At 45.1% G+C, this 18,134-nt stretch overlaps 2 protein-coding genes across 2 annotated transcripts in view; one reads left to right on the top strand and one right to left on the bottom strand.

The window, feature by feature from the left end:
- Positions 1-1,631, top strand: part of ltbp4 (latent transforming growth factor beta binding protein 4) — a 95,153-nt gene extending 93,522 nt beyond the window's left edge. Inside the window, exon 32 of the mRNA XM_072456579.1 lies at positions 705-1,631. Within this exon, the coding sequence (XP_072312680.1) occupies positions 705-847 (143 nt within the window). The 3' untranslated portion in view covers positions 848-1,631. The remainder of the gene's footprint in view (positions 1-704) is intronic.
- Positions 1,632-4,504: 2,873 nt separating this feature from the next.
- Positions 4,505-17,217, bottom strand: shkbp1 (SH3KBP1 binding protein 1). Its single transcript, XM_072461984.1, has 16 exons — positions 17,028-17,217; positions 16,040-16,093; positions 15,906-15,951; positions 14,966-15,098; positions 14,083-14,163; positions 11,690-11,945; positions 11,185-11,375; positions 10,994-11,109; positions 10,765-10,852; positions 10,249-10,365; positions 8,034-8,204; positions 6,534-6,689; positions 6,177-6,273; positions 5,739-5,923; positions 5,565-5,667; positions 4,505-5,099 (listed from the first exon to the last, which is right to left on the bottom strand). Exons 1-16 carry the CDS (start codon positions 17,081-17,083, stop codon positions 4,580-4,582), a joined length of 2,370 nt encoding a protein of 789 aa, XP_072318085.1. The 5' UTR covers positions 17,084-17,217; the 3' UTR covers positions 4,505-4,579.
- Positions 17,218-18,134: the final 917 nt, after the last annotated feature.

The following is an 18,134-nucleotide window of genomic DNA, read 5'->3' as shown; positions in this document are numbered from 1 at the left end:
CCTTCCGGACACATCCACGCCGACCCTGAACACGAACGACGCCTTCCGGACACATCCACGCCGACCCTGAACACGAACGACGCCTTCCGGACACATCCACGCCGACTTTGAACACGAACGACGCCTTCCGGACACATCCACGCCGACCCTGAACACGAACGACGCCTTCCGGACACATCCACGCCGACCCTGAACACGAACGACGCCTTCCGGACACATCCACGCCGACTTTGAACACAATCGACGCCTTCCGGACACATCCACGCCGACCCTGAACACGAACGACGCCTTCCGGACACATCCACGCCGACCCTGAACACGAACGACGCCTTCCGGACACATCCACGCCGACTTTGAACACGAACGACGCCTTCCGGACACATCCACGCCGACTTTGAACACAATCGACGCCTTCCGGACACATCCACGCCGACCCTGAACACGAACGACGCCTTCCGGACACATCCACATCGACCCTGAACACGAACGACGCCTTCCGGACACATCCACGCCGACCCTGAACACGAACGACGCCTTCCGGACACATCCACGCCGACCCTGAACACGAACGACGCCTTCCGGACACATCCACGCCGACCCTGAACACGAACGACGCCTTCCGGACACATCCACGCGACCCTGAACTCGAACGACGCCTCGACGCCGCTCCGAACACATTAAAACCCGTTTTCTCTGTGTTTCAGACATAAACGAGTGCGACGGCGGCGTGCGGCTCGAGTTTCCCTGCGTCAACGCCCGCTGCGTCAACACGGACGGTTCGTACCGCTGCGTGTGTCGCCGCGGATACGTCCTGTCCAACCGCCCCCACTACTGCGTGGCCGCCTGAACCGTGGCAACCGGGGGGAACGCCTGACCGAACTGCCCCGCCTCCCGCCGTCTGGACTGCAGCGACTGCCCCGACCACCGCGTTCCCGCCTCAACTCAAAGACAAATGTGACGGAGAGTTATTTGTGGGTCAATGCTAATGCTAACGCTAATGCTATTACTATTTTAATCGGTTCTTTATTGAATGCTTGGCCTTCTAATCATAGTTAGCATTAGCTTTGAGACGCGCGACTCTCTAAACGACTCTCTGGTTGTGAAATGATATACTGTCAAAAATAAACACAAATAAATAAATAACAAATAAAAACGCTAAGCTCCGCCCCCAGAACAAAATGCAGAGCTTTTACGGAGCTAATAGAGGAAACCGTATCGTCCAAAGTGATACGCCTTTTCTCAACGTGGACCATCAAAGAAAACCGTAAAAAACAAAAGTAAACAGCTTGTACTTTTCTAAGAAGTATACATTTTACTTCAAAAGCAATACTTTTTAGAACGACAAAACCAAAGAAAGGCTTGGCCCTTGATCATAAATCAGGACATTTTTAAATAAATAACACATCATTTCCTCATTAAACAGTTCACATTTGTGCTGAGGATCTTTTAAACGCCTGGGACAGTTTGTACAGGTGAAAAGTCACGTAATACGACTTTAAAACACCGACTGAAACTTAAGATGTGCCTTTAATGTTTTGTAAAAGTGTAATTTCTGTTATTTCTCTGAATGTTTTTGTACCCGTGTTTTTTACTAATGAGCGACATGAATGAAGTGTCCTAAATTAACTTTATATTTCACCTGCACTGTGGAGTTCATCACTGTCTAATGAATTATATTTTTAATGTGAACAAAGTGTCCTGTTGTTTGTGCCGCGCCCCCTTCTGACCTTTGCCCCGCCCCTTTGCAACGCTCTAATAGTAACAGTCATTTATTAACCTATTTTTGGACTTTATTTGGCGTATTTGTGCCTGTTGTGAATATAATATATGATAGTTTAACAAAAATCTAGCAGCTGTTTGTGGAGAAAAAGTGGAATAATCTGTAGAAAATAACAGGAAGTGACATCACACCAGGGACACTCATTGACCCTCTGAACATGAATTCAATAAAATAAAGTTGCTTTCATATATTTCTATTCATCAATTTTATTTTGCATTTTTTTTTAACAATAGATACGTTTTGGCCCAGTGGTTGCTAGTGTGATGTCATCAATTACAAACAGGAAGTACAATAATAAAACCAAAAAAATCCAGGATGTTTTTTTTTTCGAATTTTTGCAAAATTTTAAATATATATAACTCCATCAGAGACACTTTAAATGATATTGTTTATCCCCGGTGTTCTCTTTGTAGGTTACATTTTTTTTTATTATATTTAAGATTTTATCAAATATTTTGCCAGTTTTTCTCTTATTTTGACACTGCAAACTTGATCAAATCCAACGTTTCCGACGCATCAAACGTGACACGGAATAAACTTTGTTCAAATCTGTTTATTTTTTGATACAAACATATCGAAAAGCCGCGGTAGAAACTTTTTTTTAAAAACAGAAGATTTAGATAAAATACAAATAATTATCAAAAGCAGCTAAAACGAGTCCTCTTCAAATAATCTGCAAATGTTTAACGCTGCGTCGTCCTGGAAACGCTCCCATGGAAAAGTGAGGTGGACAAAAGTCTCTTATGGTCCCGGTTTGGCCCTTGGTTTGCCCCTTGGTTTGGCCCTTTGTTCGACCCTAGTTTTAGTCCCGTATCAGTTTGTATTTGGTCAGATTTTTCTCCTGGTTCAGGCTTTATTTAGGCCCAATTATCTCCTGGTTTAGTCCTAGTTTAGTCATGGGTTATCCATGTGATTTAGCCCCATTTTTAAACCATTATAGCACCGTTTTAGCCCAATCTTTAGCTTTTTTTTGTGCCTCATTTACCTCTTTTAGCTAAATTTTTGCACATTTTTAGCCCTAATTTTTGCCATTTTTTGCCCCGTTTTATCCCCAGTTTAGTCATGGTTTAGTCCAGTGCTTTAGTCCTCGTTAAGTCAGTGTTTAGTCCATGGGTCTGTGCTGGGGAACTGTAGTTAATTCCTGGGTCTGAAAGTCTCCAGAACCACTACAGTTCCCTCTGGACAGTCCCCTCTGCACAGTCCAATCTGCACAGTCCCCTCTGCACAGTCCCCTCTGCACAGTCCCCTCTGCACAGTCCCCTCTGGAGCTGTGGTCAGGACGACACAGAGTTTAAAGGTTTAAAACAGCAGTTTGTTCCCACGTTTGTGACTCGAGTTAAAGTCACGACTTTGGCCCTGATTCAGTGAAACCAGCGAGTGAAATGACCAGTGCAGAGTCCAGAAGAGAGATAATGACCAGTGCAGAGTCCAGAAGAGATAATGACCAGTGCAGAGTCCAGAAGAGATAATGACCAGTGCAGAGTCCAGAAGAGAGATAATGACCAGTGCAGAGTCCAGAAGAGAGATAATGACCAGTGCAGAGTCCAGAAGAGATAATGACCAGTGCAGAGTCCAGAAGAGAGATAATGACCAGTGCAGAGTCCAGAAGAGATAATGACCAGTGCAGAGTCCAGAAGAGAGATAATGACCAGTGCAGAGTCCAGAAGAGATAATGACCAGTGCAGAGTCCAGAAGAGAGATAATGACCAGTGCAGAGTCCAGAAGAGAGATAATGACCAGTGCAGAGTCCAGAAGAGAGATAATGACCAGTGCAGAGTCCAGAAGAGATAATGACCAGTGCAGAGTCCAGAAGAGAGATAATGACCAGTGCAGAGTCCAGAAGAGATAATGACCAGTGCAGAGTCCAGAAGAGAGATAATGACCAGTGCAGAGTCCAGAAGAGATAATGACCAGTGCAGAGTCCAGAAGAGATAATGACCAGTGCAGAGTCCAGAAGAGAGATAATGACCAGTGCAGAGTCCAGAAGAGAGACCAGGCTAAACGACTCCAGTGTCCAAACAAAACCTAAAGATGGTCCTGGTTTAATGTTATGTTAAAGGTTTTAATTTAAATGGACCAAATTGTAAGACTTTAATTTCTACTTTCATGAACTCTGTGTCCAAGATGCAAATACATTTTAATGTAAAGAAAGCTTTTAATTTATATCCTGGTTTAGTCTTGGTTTCGTCTTGGTTTCGTCTTGATTTAGTCCTGATTTAGTCCTGATTTAGTCCTGATTTAGACCTGGTTCAAACCTGGTTCAGACCTGGTTTAGACCTGGTTTAGTCCTGATTTAGTCCTGATTTAGACCTGGTTCAGACCTGGTTCAGACCTGGTTTAGACCTGGTTTAGTCCTGGTTTAGTCCTGGTTTAGTCCTGATTTAGTCCTGATTTAGACCTGGTTCAGACCTGGTTCAGACCTGGTTTAGACCTGGTTTAGTCCTGATTTAGTCCTGATTTAGACCTGGTTCAGACCTGGTTCAGACCTGGTTTAGACCTGGTTTAGTCCTGGTTTAGTCCTGGTTTAGTCCTGGTTTAGTCCTGATTTAGTCCTGATTTAGACCTGGTTCAGACCTGGTTCAGACCTGGTTCAGACCTGGTTCAGACCTGGTTTAGACCTGGTTTAGTCCTGATTTAGTCCTGATTTAGACCTGGTTCAGACCTGGTTCAGACCTGGTTTAGACCTGGTTTAGACCTGGTTTAGACCTGGTTTAGACCTGGTTTAGACCTGGTTTAGACCTGGTTTAGACCTGGTTTAGACCTGGCTTAGTCCTGGCTTAGACCTGGTTTAGACCTGGTTCAGAAGCTGGTCTCGTTGAGGGCGGGCTTGGGGCTGATGGGGGCCGGGTTTTCGGGGCTGTGTGGCGTTGCCGCAGCAATAGCATGTGAGGGGGCGTGTCCAGAGGGTGAGGGGGGCGTGGCTCTGCGGTGTGGCGGTGATGTCATCGATGACGACGCTGACGACGACGTTGCCGTGGAGAGGCGGTTACCAGGCGATGGCGTTGTGAAGGAAGTGGGCGTCGTCCTCAGACCGAACCTGGCCTCTGATTCGGCGCAGAGAGCTAAACTCCTCCTTCCTGGCTCTGGCCCCGCCCCCTCCTTGGCAAGCTCCTGACAGCGCTCCACGAACCTCAGCGGCCTCGGACTGGGACTGGGCCTGGGACTGGGTCTGGGACTGGGCCTGGACTGAAGCGCGGGGGGCGGGGCGTGGCGAGGGAGCAAGCCAATCAGAGAGCAGGATGACGCCCCACCCACACTGGCCCCGCCCCCTCTGGAGTGAGGTCGCTCAGGGCGGAAGTCGCAGAGCTGAGACTGAAGACTGGAAACAGAAACGAGAAAACACCACGTTTGTACAGTTTGTAACACGAAGAACCAAAAATATCATAATATATTATGCGCAGAAATGATAGATATAAATATTTTGCAGGAATTTGATTAATATTTTCTGTTTGAAAAGTACAAGTGAATAAAAGAACATGAACTTTAGGAGAAGTGAGTAATAAAGTAATCATTCTGTCTGCTCCTTACGCCCCGCCCCTAAAACCCCACCCCTAAAGCCCCGCCCCTAAAGCCCCGCGCCTAAAACCCCACCCCTAAAGCCCCGCCCCTAAAGCCCCGCGCCTAAAGCCCCGCCCCTGAAGCCCCGCCCCTGAAGCCCCTGGTTACTGCTTCATGGTTTTGACAGAACACACGAGCGTCTCTGGATCGTCGTGTGTGACGTCTGATCCGTCGCTGGATTTAAAGATCACACACGAGGATCCAGACTCTGCTCCGCCTCCAGCACCTGCAGGTCGACGCCCTCGGCGTGCTGTCCGGGGTCCGGGTTAGAGCCAGGTCACACTGGTCCAGCAGCTCCAGCAGCTCCTCCTCTGTGGGGCCTCCCAGAGCTGCAGAAACACACAGGTCAGTCCTGGTCCCGGTCTCATGTCCCGGTCTCAGGTCCTGGTCCCGGTCTCACCTCGGATGTCCACCTTCCCTGCGATCTCCATGGCCGTGGTCAGGTCCCACATCTGGATGCTTCCGTTGCTGTGTCCAGAGAAAAGATATCGTCGAGGTCTGGACCCAATTCTGCTGGAGCCTTCGCACTCGTGAACCGTGAAGGACGTGATGGACGTGCCATCCACCGAGCGCACCTCACACACCCTGCACCAGAGAGACCGGGGTTTAGACCGGGGTTTAGACCGGGGTTTAGACCGGGGTTTAGACCGGGTTTAGACCGGGTTTAGACTGGGTTCAGAACGGGTTTAGACCAGGGTTTGAACTGGGTTTAGACCGGGTTTAGACCGGGTTTAGACCGGGTTTAGACTGGGTTCAGAACGGGTTTAGACCAGGGTTTGAACTGGGTTTAGGCCGGTATCAGACCGGGTTCAGACCGGGTTTAGACCGGATTCAGCACCTCTTGCCGTTGGAGGACAGTCGGACGTAGAGCTTCTCGGTGTCTGGGACGACTCTCTGGATGAAGACCTGCTGGTCGTCTCGCTCGCCGTACGGACCTGAGGGAAAACAGGAAGTAAAACAGACTCAAATGTGGAAGAAGCTCAAATCTGCTGTGAAGACGTGGAATAACTGTTTCTGTAACAAACAAACAAACAAACAAACAGTTTTTAAACACGTGATGAAAGTCAAAGTGTTGTCTTCACACGCTCAGGAGCTGAAAAACATCCAGACTTGGGACAAACCTTATTGTTTCATTGGCTCTGATCGTACATGTGAGCCTGTTGCTAGGCGATAGTAAAGTCTGATGTGAAGTTACCGATGTCGGAGCCGGCGCTGCAGCCACCTTGACCTTCTCCCTCGTCCAGACTCAGGATCTTGAAGGAGGTGAGGGGGGTGGAGCCGGGCTGTGTGGAGATCATCCCTCTGAAGCGTGTCACGGTCCATGTGCGCACGTGGTTATTGTCTGCACACACTGAACACACAACACACACTGAACAAACACTGAACACACAACACAACCAAATACGAGGTTGACATGTGTCTGAAGCTTCAAGAGAGAGAACATTTATGAGTCGGTGTATTCCTCATTTGTCCAGGAGAGTGCAGTCTGGACATCCTAAAGTCATTCTCAATCTGAGGTCCCAAGTTCAGTAAGCCCCGCCCTCAGGGAGGAGTTACCTGATAATAGCCTGTCTTTTTATTTGTTTACACTGAACATAAGTCTCACTTGAAACTAATCTTCTTTGTTACCCAAACAGCCCTATGATGAGTCATAGAAATCCCATCGTTTGATGGATGCAGCTCCTTGTTACAGCTTAGCATCTGCTTAGCATTTGACTGAGAGGAGCTTCAGTACCTGAGGGGAGGAGCCTCAGTACCTGAGAGGAGGAGCTTCAGTACCTGAGGGGAGGAGCCTCAGTACCTGAGAGGAGGAGCCTCAGTACCTGAGAGGAGGAGCCTCAGTACCTGAGGGGAGGAGCTTCAGTACCTGAGAGGAGGAGCCTCAGTACCTGAGGGGAGGAGCTTCAGTACCTGAGAGGAGGAGCTTCAGTACCTGAGCTTCAGTACCTGAGGGGAGGAGCTTCAGTACCTGAGCTTCAGTACCTGAGAGGAGGAGCCTCAGTACCTGAGAGGAGGAGCTTCAGTACCTGAGAGGAGGAGCTTCAGTACCTGAGGGGAGGAGCTTCAGTACCTCAGCTTCAGTACCTGAGAGGAGGCGCTTCAGTACCTGAGGGGAGGAGCTTCAGTACCTGAGGGGAGGAGCTTCAGTACCTCAGCTTCAGTACCTGAGAGGAGGCGGTTCAGTACCTGAGCTTCAGTACCTGAGAGGAGGAGCTTCAGTACCTGAGCTTCAGTACCTGAGAGGAGGAGCCTCAGTACCTGAGAGGAGGAGCTTCAGTACCTGAGAGGAGGAGCTTCAGTACCTGAGGGGAGGAGCTTCAGTACCTGAGGGGAGGAGCTTTAGTACCTCAGCTTCAGTACCTGAGCTTCAGTACCTGAGCTTCAGTACCTGAGCTTCAGTACCTGAGAGGAGGAGCTTCAATACCTGAGAGGAGGAGCTTCAGTACCTGAGAGGAGGAGCTTCAGTACCTGAGAGGAGGAGCTTCAGTACCTGAGAGGAGGAGCTTCAGTACCTGAGAGGAGGAGCTTCAGTACCTCAGCTTCAGTACCTAAGAGGAGGAGCTTCAGTACCTGAGCTTCAGTACCTGAGAGGAGGAGCTTCAGTACCTGAGAGGAGGAGCTTCAGTACCTGAGAGGAGGAGCTTCAGTACCTGAGGGGAGGAGCTTCAGTACCTGAGGGGAGGAGCTTCAGTACCTGAGATGAGGTGCTTCTCCGACAGCATGATCTTGGTGACTGGACTGCGGTGGACGCTGAAGGTCTGGAACAGCATCGGTCCAGATCCCACCGTCTCCGGATGCTGCACGATGACCCGGACCGTCCCAGAACTCGTCCCGTACGCGATCTCGATCCAGTTCCCGCTATCGCCTCAAAGAGAGAGACACACAGAGTTTGGAGTTTAGAACAACAGAGGTTAGAGTTTAGAACACTAGAGTTTAGAACACTAGAGTTTAGAACACTAGAGTTTAGAACACCAGAGTTTAGAACACCAGAGTTTAGAACACCAGAGTTTAGAACACTAGAGTTTAGAACACCAGAGTTTAGAACACCAGAGTTTAGAACACCAGAGTTTAGAACACCAGAGTTTAGAACACCAGAGTTTAGAACACCAGAGTTTAGAACACCAGAGTTTAGAACACTAGAGTTTAGAACACCAGAGTTTAGAACACTAGAGTTTAGAACACCAGAGTTTAGAACACTAGAGTTTAGAACACCAGAGTTTAGAACACTAGAGTTTAGAACACCAGAGTTTAGAACACCAGAGTTTAAAACACCAGAGTTTAGAACACCAGAGTTTAGAACACTAGAGTTTAGAACACCAGAGTTTAGAACACTAGAGTTTAGAACACCAGAGTTTAAAACACCAGAGTTTAGAACACCAGAGTTTAGAACACTAGAGTTTAGAACACCAGAGTTTAAAACACCAGAGTTTTGAACACTAGAGTTTGGAGTTTAGAACACCAGAGTTTAAAACACCAGAGTTTAGAACACCAGAGTTTAGAACACTAGAGTTTAGAACACCAGAGTTTAAAACACCAGAGTTTTGAACACTAGAGTTTGGAGTTTAGAACACCAGAGTGTAGAGTTTAGAAAAGCAGAGTTTAGAGGATTAGCACCTTTTAATGTCTTTAAATTAAAAAATAAATTCTTTAGAATTCTACAAATAATATTTAGACACAATTACAATTGAACATGTAAATAATTCCTCTGGACACAAAAGCCAAGCGCAGCCTCATAGGAGGTGTCTGGGGAGAGGGTCAGAACACACTCTGGTCAGATGTTCATTCGGCTCTAATGCCACTGTAAAGTCCAGATAGAGCCCGGCACTGACCCACTGGTCAGGAGCCAGATTAACACTAAAAGCTTTGGTCGAGTTTTGTCTGGGACGATTAGTTTAGTGAGAGTTAAATCTAGGGCGGGGCAGACGAGACTGGGTCGTTAAAGATACAAAGCTCCACCCATAAGATGGAGGCGTTGCCCAGAGAGTCGTGGTTAAAGATACATACGCTCAGCACAGACGTGTGCAGAGGCAGATAGTGCGCTGACATCTAGGGACGGTCAAACATGGGAAAGAATCAGTCTAAAAGTGATGTCATGGTGACGTCTGTCACCATGACAATGTCAAATAAATATGGGAAAGAGTGTCTGGAGTGCCAGTGTGAGCCAGTGTGAGCCAGTGTGAGTCAGTGTGAGCCAGTGTGGGCCAGTGTGGGCCAGTGTGGGCCAGTGTGGGCCAGTGTGGGCCAGTGTGGGCCAGTGTGGGCCAGTGTGGGCCAGTAGATTTGGTTTTCCATCTGGATCATTCAGCGCGGACAAAATGTATGGCTCATGTCAGAAAAATGTATGCATTGAATGAAAAGAAATGAAGGTTTTGTGATTTCTGTCTTTGTGATTTAAATGCATTTTTCTTGTTGTGAATTATTGTGCTCTCCTATTTAGATCTTCACAACATAATGAGGTAAAGTGTGTAATATATCTATAGATAAACTGAAAAACGACGCTCAACATTTCTGAGAATTTGTCCATTAAAACCTTAAAAAGATAGTCAAACAATTATTTTATAATATATTTAGAATTTTTAAACACATTATCAGCAAAAAAAGGAGTAAATATGGCGACTGAAGCTTCCAGAGAGAATCAAGTGCAAATATTTAATAATTTTTGGACAGTTTGATATAGTCTGTTTAGTCCAATTGCTGCCGCCAGTATTATTATTATTATCTATTATCATCATTATCATCATTATCATAATTATTCTCACCATTATTATCATCATTATTCTCACCATTATTCTCATCATTATTCTCATCATTATTCTCACCATTATTCTCATCATTATTCTCATCATTATTCTCACCATTATTCTCACCATTATTCTCATCATTATTCTCATCATTATTCTCATCATTACTTGATTTTGGAGTGAGGTAGACGCTCAGGGCCGTGATGGCGTCTTCAGTTGGATCTCGGTACAGCTCCGTCACCAGCAGGTCGTTGTCTTTCATCCTCAGGGGAAACTTCTGCACGTCTGAACACAGCGGGGGGGACGAGGAGGTTTAAATCAGGCTAACACAATAGCATCAGTACTGGAACGTGTGAAGAAAGGTGCATCGCTGCGGCAAAAACCTTCATGCAACATACACGGCTAAAAGAACCAGCGGGAAATCAACATCGCAAGAAAATATGTTGCAATATCGACTGAAATGTGCAGTATTTGTGTTTAAATATTTGATTTTACACAATGTTCGTCTTAATTTAGTCTTGATCTTTTCGTTTAAGTGTTTTAGAGTCAGTTTAGTCCAGACAAACACAGACTCACTACTCATGAGACGCAACGTGTACATGTCATACTTCATATTCTGGAAGTATGAAGTGCAGTATGAAGTACATTTGAAGTATTTTGGGATGTGCTTGTGTAGAGTCTGACCGATGTAGTAGATGGAGCCGTTGTTGCAGCCGAGGATGAGAAGCGAGCCGGCCGTGTCGTAGGAGCTGATGGGCACCACGTCCTGGTTCTGACAGAGACACAGGGGGTCACAGTGGGTCATGTAAGGGTCACGGGGGGTCACGTAGGGGTCACACGGGGGTCACACGTGGGTCACACAGGAGCCTCTGCAGTATTTGTCACTTCAAAACTGTTCTCTCGGCTCCTGTACCTGCCAGTGTTTGGTGACAGCGTTCCACACTCCCACTTTCCCCGTGTGGCTGGTGGCGATCAGCTGGTTCCCGATGAAGAACAGCGCCTCCACGGGAACGTTCAGGCTGAACACTCCTGGCAAAAGACGGCGGGAGCGGCGTTAGCTTTATGGGACGCTCACTGAACGGAGGCGTTGGGGCGTCTGCTCACCGATCTCGTTGCCATTGCCGTCGGGGCAGATGGACCACAGGATGATCTCCGTGAGCGAGGCCACCGCCACCATTTTGTCATGCTCCCCCAGGGCCCCGCCCATCACCTTAGCGTTCAGGGCCACACGGTCGATGAACCAGTCGAGGCGCGGCGATGTGAAGACGGTCTGCCAGCCCGTCGACTCCTTCACCCTGGAACAACACGTATAGCACTTTAACAAACGCTCTTTTTATGTGCGTTCTTTTCCCGAACCGCCGCTGGTGAGAGTACCGTATATTCCACCAAAAAATGCATAACAGAGAAGAAAAAAATATATATAAATCACACTGGAGGATTAAATGCAGTTGCAGGGGTGAAAATAACAAATAATATCACATATAAGTCACTCCAGCCAGAGTATAAGTATATAAGTATAAATATAAGTATAAGTCGCACCCCGGGCAAAACTATGAAAAAAGGTGCAACTTATAGTCCGGAAAATATGGTAACTGATCTAAACGTTCACCGGTAGCAAACGACGAACTGCGCGTAGCCCACGGCGATCCAGTTGTGATGTCCGCAGATGATGCGCACGAGGCCGGGGTCGTGTGACGGCGAAGGGGCGGGGCGTTCCTCGGGCCCGCGCGGGCTCAGGATCCCGGAGTGTCCCAGGTTCGGGGGCATGGTGTTGCTGCGGCGCACGGCTCTCTCCACTGGGGGCGCTCTGCTGGACAGCTGCGAGCCGGCGACGCTGTGGCGGTTCCGGCGCTTCAGCGGGTAAACTGCGGCCAACACAGAGCACCACGTTACCACGGTAGCGTTATGCAGCGTTTGTGCACGTTCCGTCTGAGATATTGATTATTGATCAACGCCTTTTTGCTTTCCAAAAACTGCTCAATTAAATTTGTAAATAAAATAAGACCCATGTGTGAAGTTGGTTAGACGTAAGAGTGAGAATACTTCATAGTAAGAATTTGAATTAAAGAAACTACAAAACGCAAATTTCAATTAAATTAATTTAATGGTTTGATAATTGTGCTTTTGTGTGTTTGGGAAAAGCAATAAGCAATGTGACAAAACAGTTTCTAATTATTATTCCCAGCAGAGCCCTGGGTGGAGAAAATATTGAACTAAATATTTTACCCAGGTCATTCTGGGTCTTTCGACTTTTCCGTGTCTCAAAATAAATAATAATAAATAAATACCGTAGTTTCCGCACTATAAGGCGCACTTAAAAGCCTTTCATTTTCTCAAAAAACGACAGTGCAGCCTTATAATCCAGTGTGATTTATATGTGGAATAATTCTAGTTGTGCTTTACCGACCTCGAAGCTTTTTTGTGTGGTACATGTTTTGTTTGGCTTAATTCGCCTTAAAGTCCGGTGCGCTTTATATATGAAGAATGATCAAAAATAGACCATTCATAGATAGTGCGCCTTATAATCCAGTGCGCCTTATAATCCAATGCGCCGTATAGTGCGGAAAATACGGTAATAACTGATAAATATAGCCGCAAGCGGCAATGATCGGCCCTCACCATGCCGCCGCCAGAGGAGGGGGCACGTTAGCGCCCCAATTGTCCTTTTATGACATCCACTGCTGAATCTGTGACGCTGTCACATCTTCCACCCTTTGTTTTACCATTCAAAAAACAATTTTATTTTGAATTCTTGGCAAAATGTGCGGCTTTGCCGCACAGAGACCGTGCCTCTTTCAATAAAAATGTGTATAACTTTTACCCCTGAAGACCACCAAATTTCAGGTTAATAGGGCTAATGCCCGAGGAGGAGTTCGTGAAAGTATAAAGTAAAAGCATGTTCTGGCAATTTCCCCATTGGAATAACATGGGAGGTTTCGGTCATTGTTGGCAAAGTCGTAACAATTATGACTTGGGGGATTTTGATGGGGATGCCAAAATTGAGTTGACTGATTCTAATTTGACACCATTCAGACTTTATTTGCGCAAACGGCAGAAATTTTAAATTTGGGAGATTTCTGAAATCCTAGCTACAGTTTGAGGCTTCGCCGCACAGAGACCGTGACAGGTATCAATGTAATTTGAATAATTTTTGATGTCCCACTCCTCAGTACCATTTTCACCAAATTTCAGCTTTTTAGGGCCAACACCCTGAGAGGAGTTCGTAAAAGTACGACGTTTGGAAAAACTCCCGAGTCATGCTTAGCCATTTTTGAACCAATATGGCCGACATTTGGTTGGGCAGACGGCGTTGCCATCTTAATATTTTTACTTCTCTTGTCACCATCTACCTTCTACGAGCAGATTTTTTTTGGGTCATTTCCTATCTCTCAATGCATTTTTGGTACATTTGGGGGCGCTGACGCGCCAATTTGTTTTATTTTAGAAAAGGGAAATTGCCAGAATGTAGAGAGGCACGATTTTTAGAGGTGTGCAAATTTTTGTGACTTTTCGTCAATGTTCACTGGGTGAAAAATAGGGGGGTTGGTCCCGAGAAGAAGAAAGAAGAAAGAAAGAATAATATTCCGATGCGAAAACAATGTTTCCCATTTTTCAAATATCATAAACTATACATTTTCGGAAAGCACGGAACATGCAAGAGATGGGGAACGTATTCGTGAGCTACTTAACGCAAATCCCAATGTAAAGTGCTCGTTTTGTGCGCACTTTTGCACGGACTTCGCCCGTTTACAACGGTAATGTTCCATTTTCCTACTACTAATTAGTATGCACGGGGCGTGGAGGAGTGCGTTAGTGAGTGTTTGGAAGTGGGCGAGCGCTTAGTGCTCGATTTCGTGCGCACTTTCGCAGCCATGCTCTGCACGGTCTTACGGGACTAATAGGCCTCTCGCCAGCTTGTGGCGCTCGGGCCTAATAATAATAATAAATATAAAATGTGAACACAGCGAGTGACTCTTGGTTATTGCGATTGTAGTGTTTTACCAGGAGGGGGCAGGTATCCGTTGAACAACACGTTTCCACAGGACGACCGGTCCAGTTCGTCACATAACTGCAGTTTACGCACTGAAACAACAGGAGATTATGTGGCATTAGCACCAGACACGAGTTATGAGTTTATCATCGTGGCGTGTTTTCATGTTGCCTAAAGGTCACATATTTGGGACGTTTAAATCAGAAAAATGGACAGAGCAGGTCTAAATGTGTCGACGCATTAGATACAAAAACATTTGCAGCTTTTGAATACTTAAAAACATCTACAAACTACAGATCCCATTTCCACAGCTTTCAACACTTAAACTGACCTATTGGAACCAGTTCTTTTAGTCTCCAGAGCTTTTGTAAGTTCTTCCATGTGAGATCACTTGAGAAAGCAACATGAGTCTTCTGTCCATCTATGTTTATGTTGATCTTTGTGTTCCAGCCTGTGAGTGTCCAGTGTCCAGTGCTGCCGACACGCGTGTGCAGTTTAGAGTCTGAGGTTTACAGTTTGTCACAGAGAGAAAGTAAACTGAGTCCAAAAATTCAGTTAAATCAGGTCAACGTAATCCAAGATGGGCAAGTGATAACTGGCATCAATGCAAATACGAGTGGCCCAAAAACAGAGCCCTGGGGTACTCCGAGTAACGAGGGGCATGATGCATCGAGGGGCGTGATGCTGGTGTGTGTGAACGTACCGAAGGGCGTGGCCTGATGCCGGCGTGTGTGATGCCGGCGTGTGTGATGCCGGCGTGTGTGATGCCGGCGTGTGTGATGCCGGCGTGTGTGATGCTGGCGTGTGTGATGCTGGCGTGTGATGCTGGCGTGTGTGTGAACGTACCCAGGGGCGTGATGCTTGCGTATGTGATGCCGGCGTGTGTGAACGTACCCAGGGGCGTGATGCCGTAGAATTCGGCCTCGTGCAGCAGCAGCTGGACGTGGATGGAGCGCGGGTGAAGCTCTTTGGAGCGGAGGAAGTTCAAGATGGGAGCGAAGAGCGACGGGTCTCGATCGATGAAGATCTGGACAAACAAACCACAGACTTTCATCCAGTGCCAAGTTTATCCGGCAATAAACATGGAATAAAGAACACAGAACTATGACTGAATGTTTGTGCAAGATAACCATGAAAACACAAGAGTAAAATGAAACAGTTTTTATTCGTCAAAAACACCAGAACATTAACAAACTTAAGAATCTGTGAAGGAAAGAAACATGAAGATATAAGTATAATAGTGTTTAGAAACAGTTAGAGTTTAGTTTGATCTACATTTATTTTAAAAAGCTATTTTGACAACTAATAATGAGACTTGTAATAATGATATAATTAAGCCTGTCACAAAAACAAAGTACAATATCATGTGACAGATTTTTTTTTTCAATATTATATAGATTTGAATATTGAAACAACTTTATAACACTGACAAAAAATACGTAAAAGTCTAATAATCCCAGTAAAAGTCTCAATCCCAGTAAAAATCTCATAATCCCAGTAAAAGTCTCATAATCCCAGTAAAAGTCTCATAATCCCAGTAAAAATCTCATAATCCCAGAATCCCAGTAAAAGCTTTATAATCCCAGTAAATCCTTTTTCACAGTAACTGTTCATTAAACAGCAAAAAAACTAACAGAAACACTTTGGAATTCACCTAAAATTTTAAATTTGTCACAGAAATTACTCAAATCAAATCTCAAATTCACTATTAATACAACGGCACACATGATAAATAATGAACCCACAAAAATATGTGTCCAATCTCAAGTTAATTCAGTAATTATCGTGTTCATGAGAGAATAAACCGACAGCGTATTGAAAGAAAGTCACACACGGCTCCAGTCTCGTCCTTCAAAGTCGAGATCCGACCGCTCAGCAAACTGCACAAAACAAAAGGTCCAGCTCATAATCAACATTTCAAAAAGACTCTTATAAATCTTCTTTGTTCACATGGATCTGAGCACAAACCTGGAGAAGAAAGAGTCCGGGACCCAGGTGAGCGTCTGTCGGGACGTGCTGAACCTGAAATCACACACACGTCATGACTTCAGCATTATTTGGGAGAAACTGGACTTTGTGAATAAGGGTTTTGGTCAGTTAATCTGTTTTTGAGCATTTTTCAGGACAATTTGAGATGTAAACAATCCCTGAATTTAATAAATACGAGACAAATGCAAATTAAAAACAGTTGTAAACATTATGATTGGGAAAACATAATCACAATAACAAAGGCATAAAAACCCTTAAAACCTCATTGTTCAAACTCTACTGCAACTAATGACGTACTTAATAAACAACGATTAATTCTATTGAACGTTGACACTTTTTAAATACATTTTAATTTGAACTTGTTTATGAATAAAGTGTATTACTGATGAAAATAATTATTCTTTGACCCAGTCTTTGATTTAAAACAGGAAAACACGTATTTACATAATGATTTATAGTCTGTATAATCCAAAGAATCGTTACATGATCAAAATACGATTTATTTTATTCATATTATAAGACTATTCACAATTATTCCAGTGAATATTTGACACCTTAAACAACTATAATAGCAGGATTTAATTATGAACTAAATGTTACAGGTACACTCTTCTGTCTTTAAAACTTTAAGTAACTTTAAGTATCACATAATAAGTAATAACAATAAGATTTATCAATGTGTGATGTGGAATGTTATAATTGTCGGCTAATGTTTACATTTGCAGAACTACTTCTTTACACTTTAAAATGCACAGGCTGAATAATATATGAACAGATTTAATGAAATAATAACTTTTATTGTCACTTCACATATTTTAAACGCTTTATGTTGGTTTAAATGAGCTTTTCTGCGGCTTTGCGAGCGTTTCCGGTGGCTAGCAGGCGTTAGCATCGTGTTAGCATGTAGCCGCCGGAGCTCTCGTAATATACCGACTCTCTGCTCGCGTCTTGCCCGCTTTTCCATCACCTTTTCCCGCCGACATTCAGGTGGATGATGTCGCCGCTCCTGCTCGGACTGGCCATCCTCTCTGTCTCCGTCCAGCCGCTCTTTCGCCCCGTTTAGAAAGTGTTTTGTCGGGATTTTTACTCCATGTTTGAGGGATTTGGCTAAAGTTGTTGTTGTGGAGCAGAAGCGGCTTCCGGTCAGCGGGTGTGGCGCGAAGCAAAGCCCGGACTGGAGTCATTCATCTGCGGCAGAGGACGAGCGAAGACCCGGAGAGGAGACCCGGACCGGAGAGAAGACCCGGAGCGGAGGACCCGGAGAGGAGACCCAGAGAGGAGAACGTTACCCGCGACCTCGAAAGGGAACAAGCGGCAGAAAATGGATGGGACGTTATTATAATGAGTTCATATTATTATTATGATCTCACAATTCAAACTGATCCCATTACTATGGAAACCTACTTTTGTTCTCACTTTGCATAAAAGAGGCCAGAAAAATATTTCCGTCCAATATCAAAACTACCCTGCCGAGCAAAACTGGTTAATAAATAACCAGATGCTTTCTTAAGCAAATATTCAGTTTTAAATGGCTCCAGTCTGGATTTGGACCAGGGCAGTACTATGTACTAGTACATAGTAGTACATAGTACTACATGTACTATGTACTAGTACATAGTACTACATAGCACTATCACAGCTGATATTAAAGTTGATGATATTTCTGTTGCACTGGATCATGAAGAATGTGCTGCTTGTGTTGATCTGTCAAAGGCTTTAAGTGGATCATTTTATTCTCTTCAAGACAAATTCTATAAAATGGTTTTCGTCACAAAAAGAGCTCAAACTGTTTCTGCTGATGCTTTCAATCTGAAGGTCCTTACTGTGAGAAAGGAGTTCCTCAAGGCTCTGTCCTAGGACCATTGTTATTTACTATTTATATAAACTCAATTGGACATAATCTAAAACACAGCAGCGTCCACAGGTGCAGATGATGCAGTTCTGAATGTTAGAGCGCCCCCTGCTGCACAAGGGAGTCAACATTCTCACTCCATCCAAAAATATTGTGTTTTTATTTAAAATAATTGTTAATGAATTCAATTAACAAGGGTTCACCTCTAAGATTCAACTCTAA

The sequence above is a fragment of the Eucyclogobius newberryi genome, unplaced genomic scaffold (genome assembly GCF_026437365.1).
Source record: "Eucyclogobius newberryi isolate DKJ021-1_F unplaced genomic scaffold, fEucNew1.0.hap1 SCAF_10, whole genome shotgun sequence".
Taxonomy (NCBI): Eukaryota; Metazoa; Chordata; class Actinopteri; order Gobiiformes; family Gobiidae; genus Eucyclogobius; species Eucyclogobius newberryi.
This window is presented reverse-complemented; position numbering and strand designations above follow the sequence as displayed.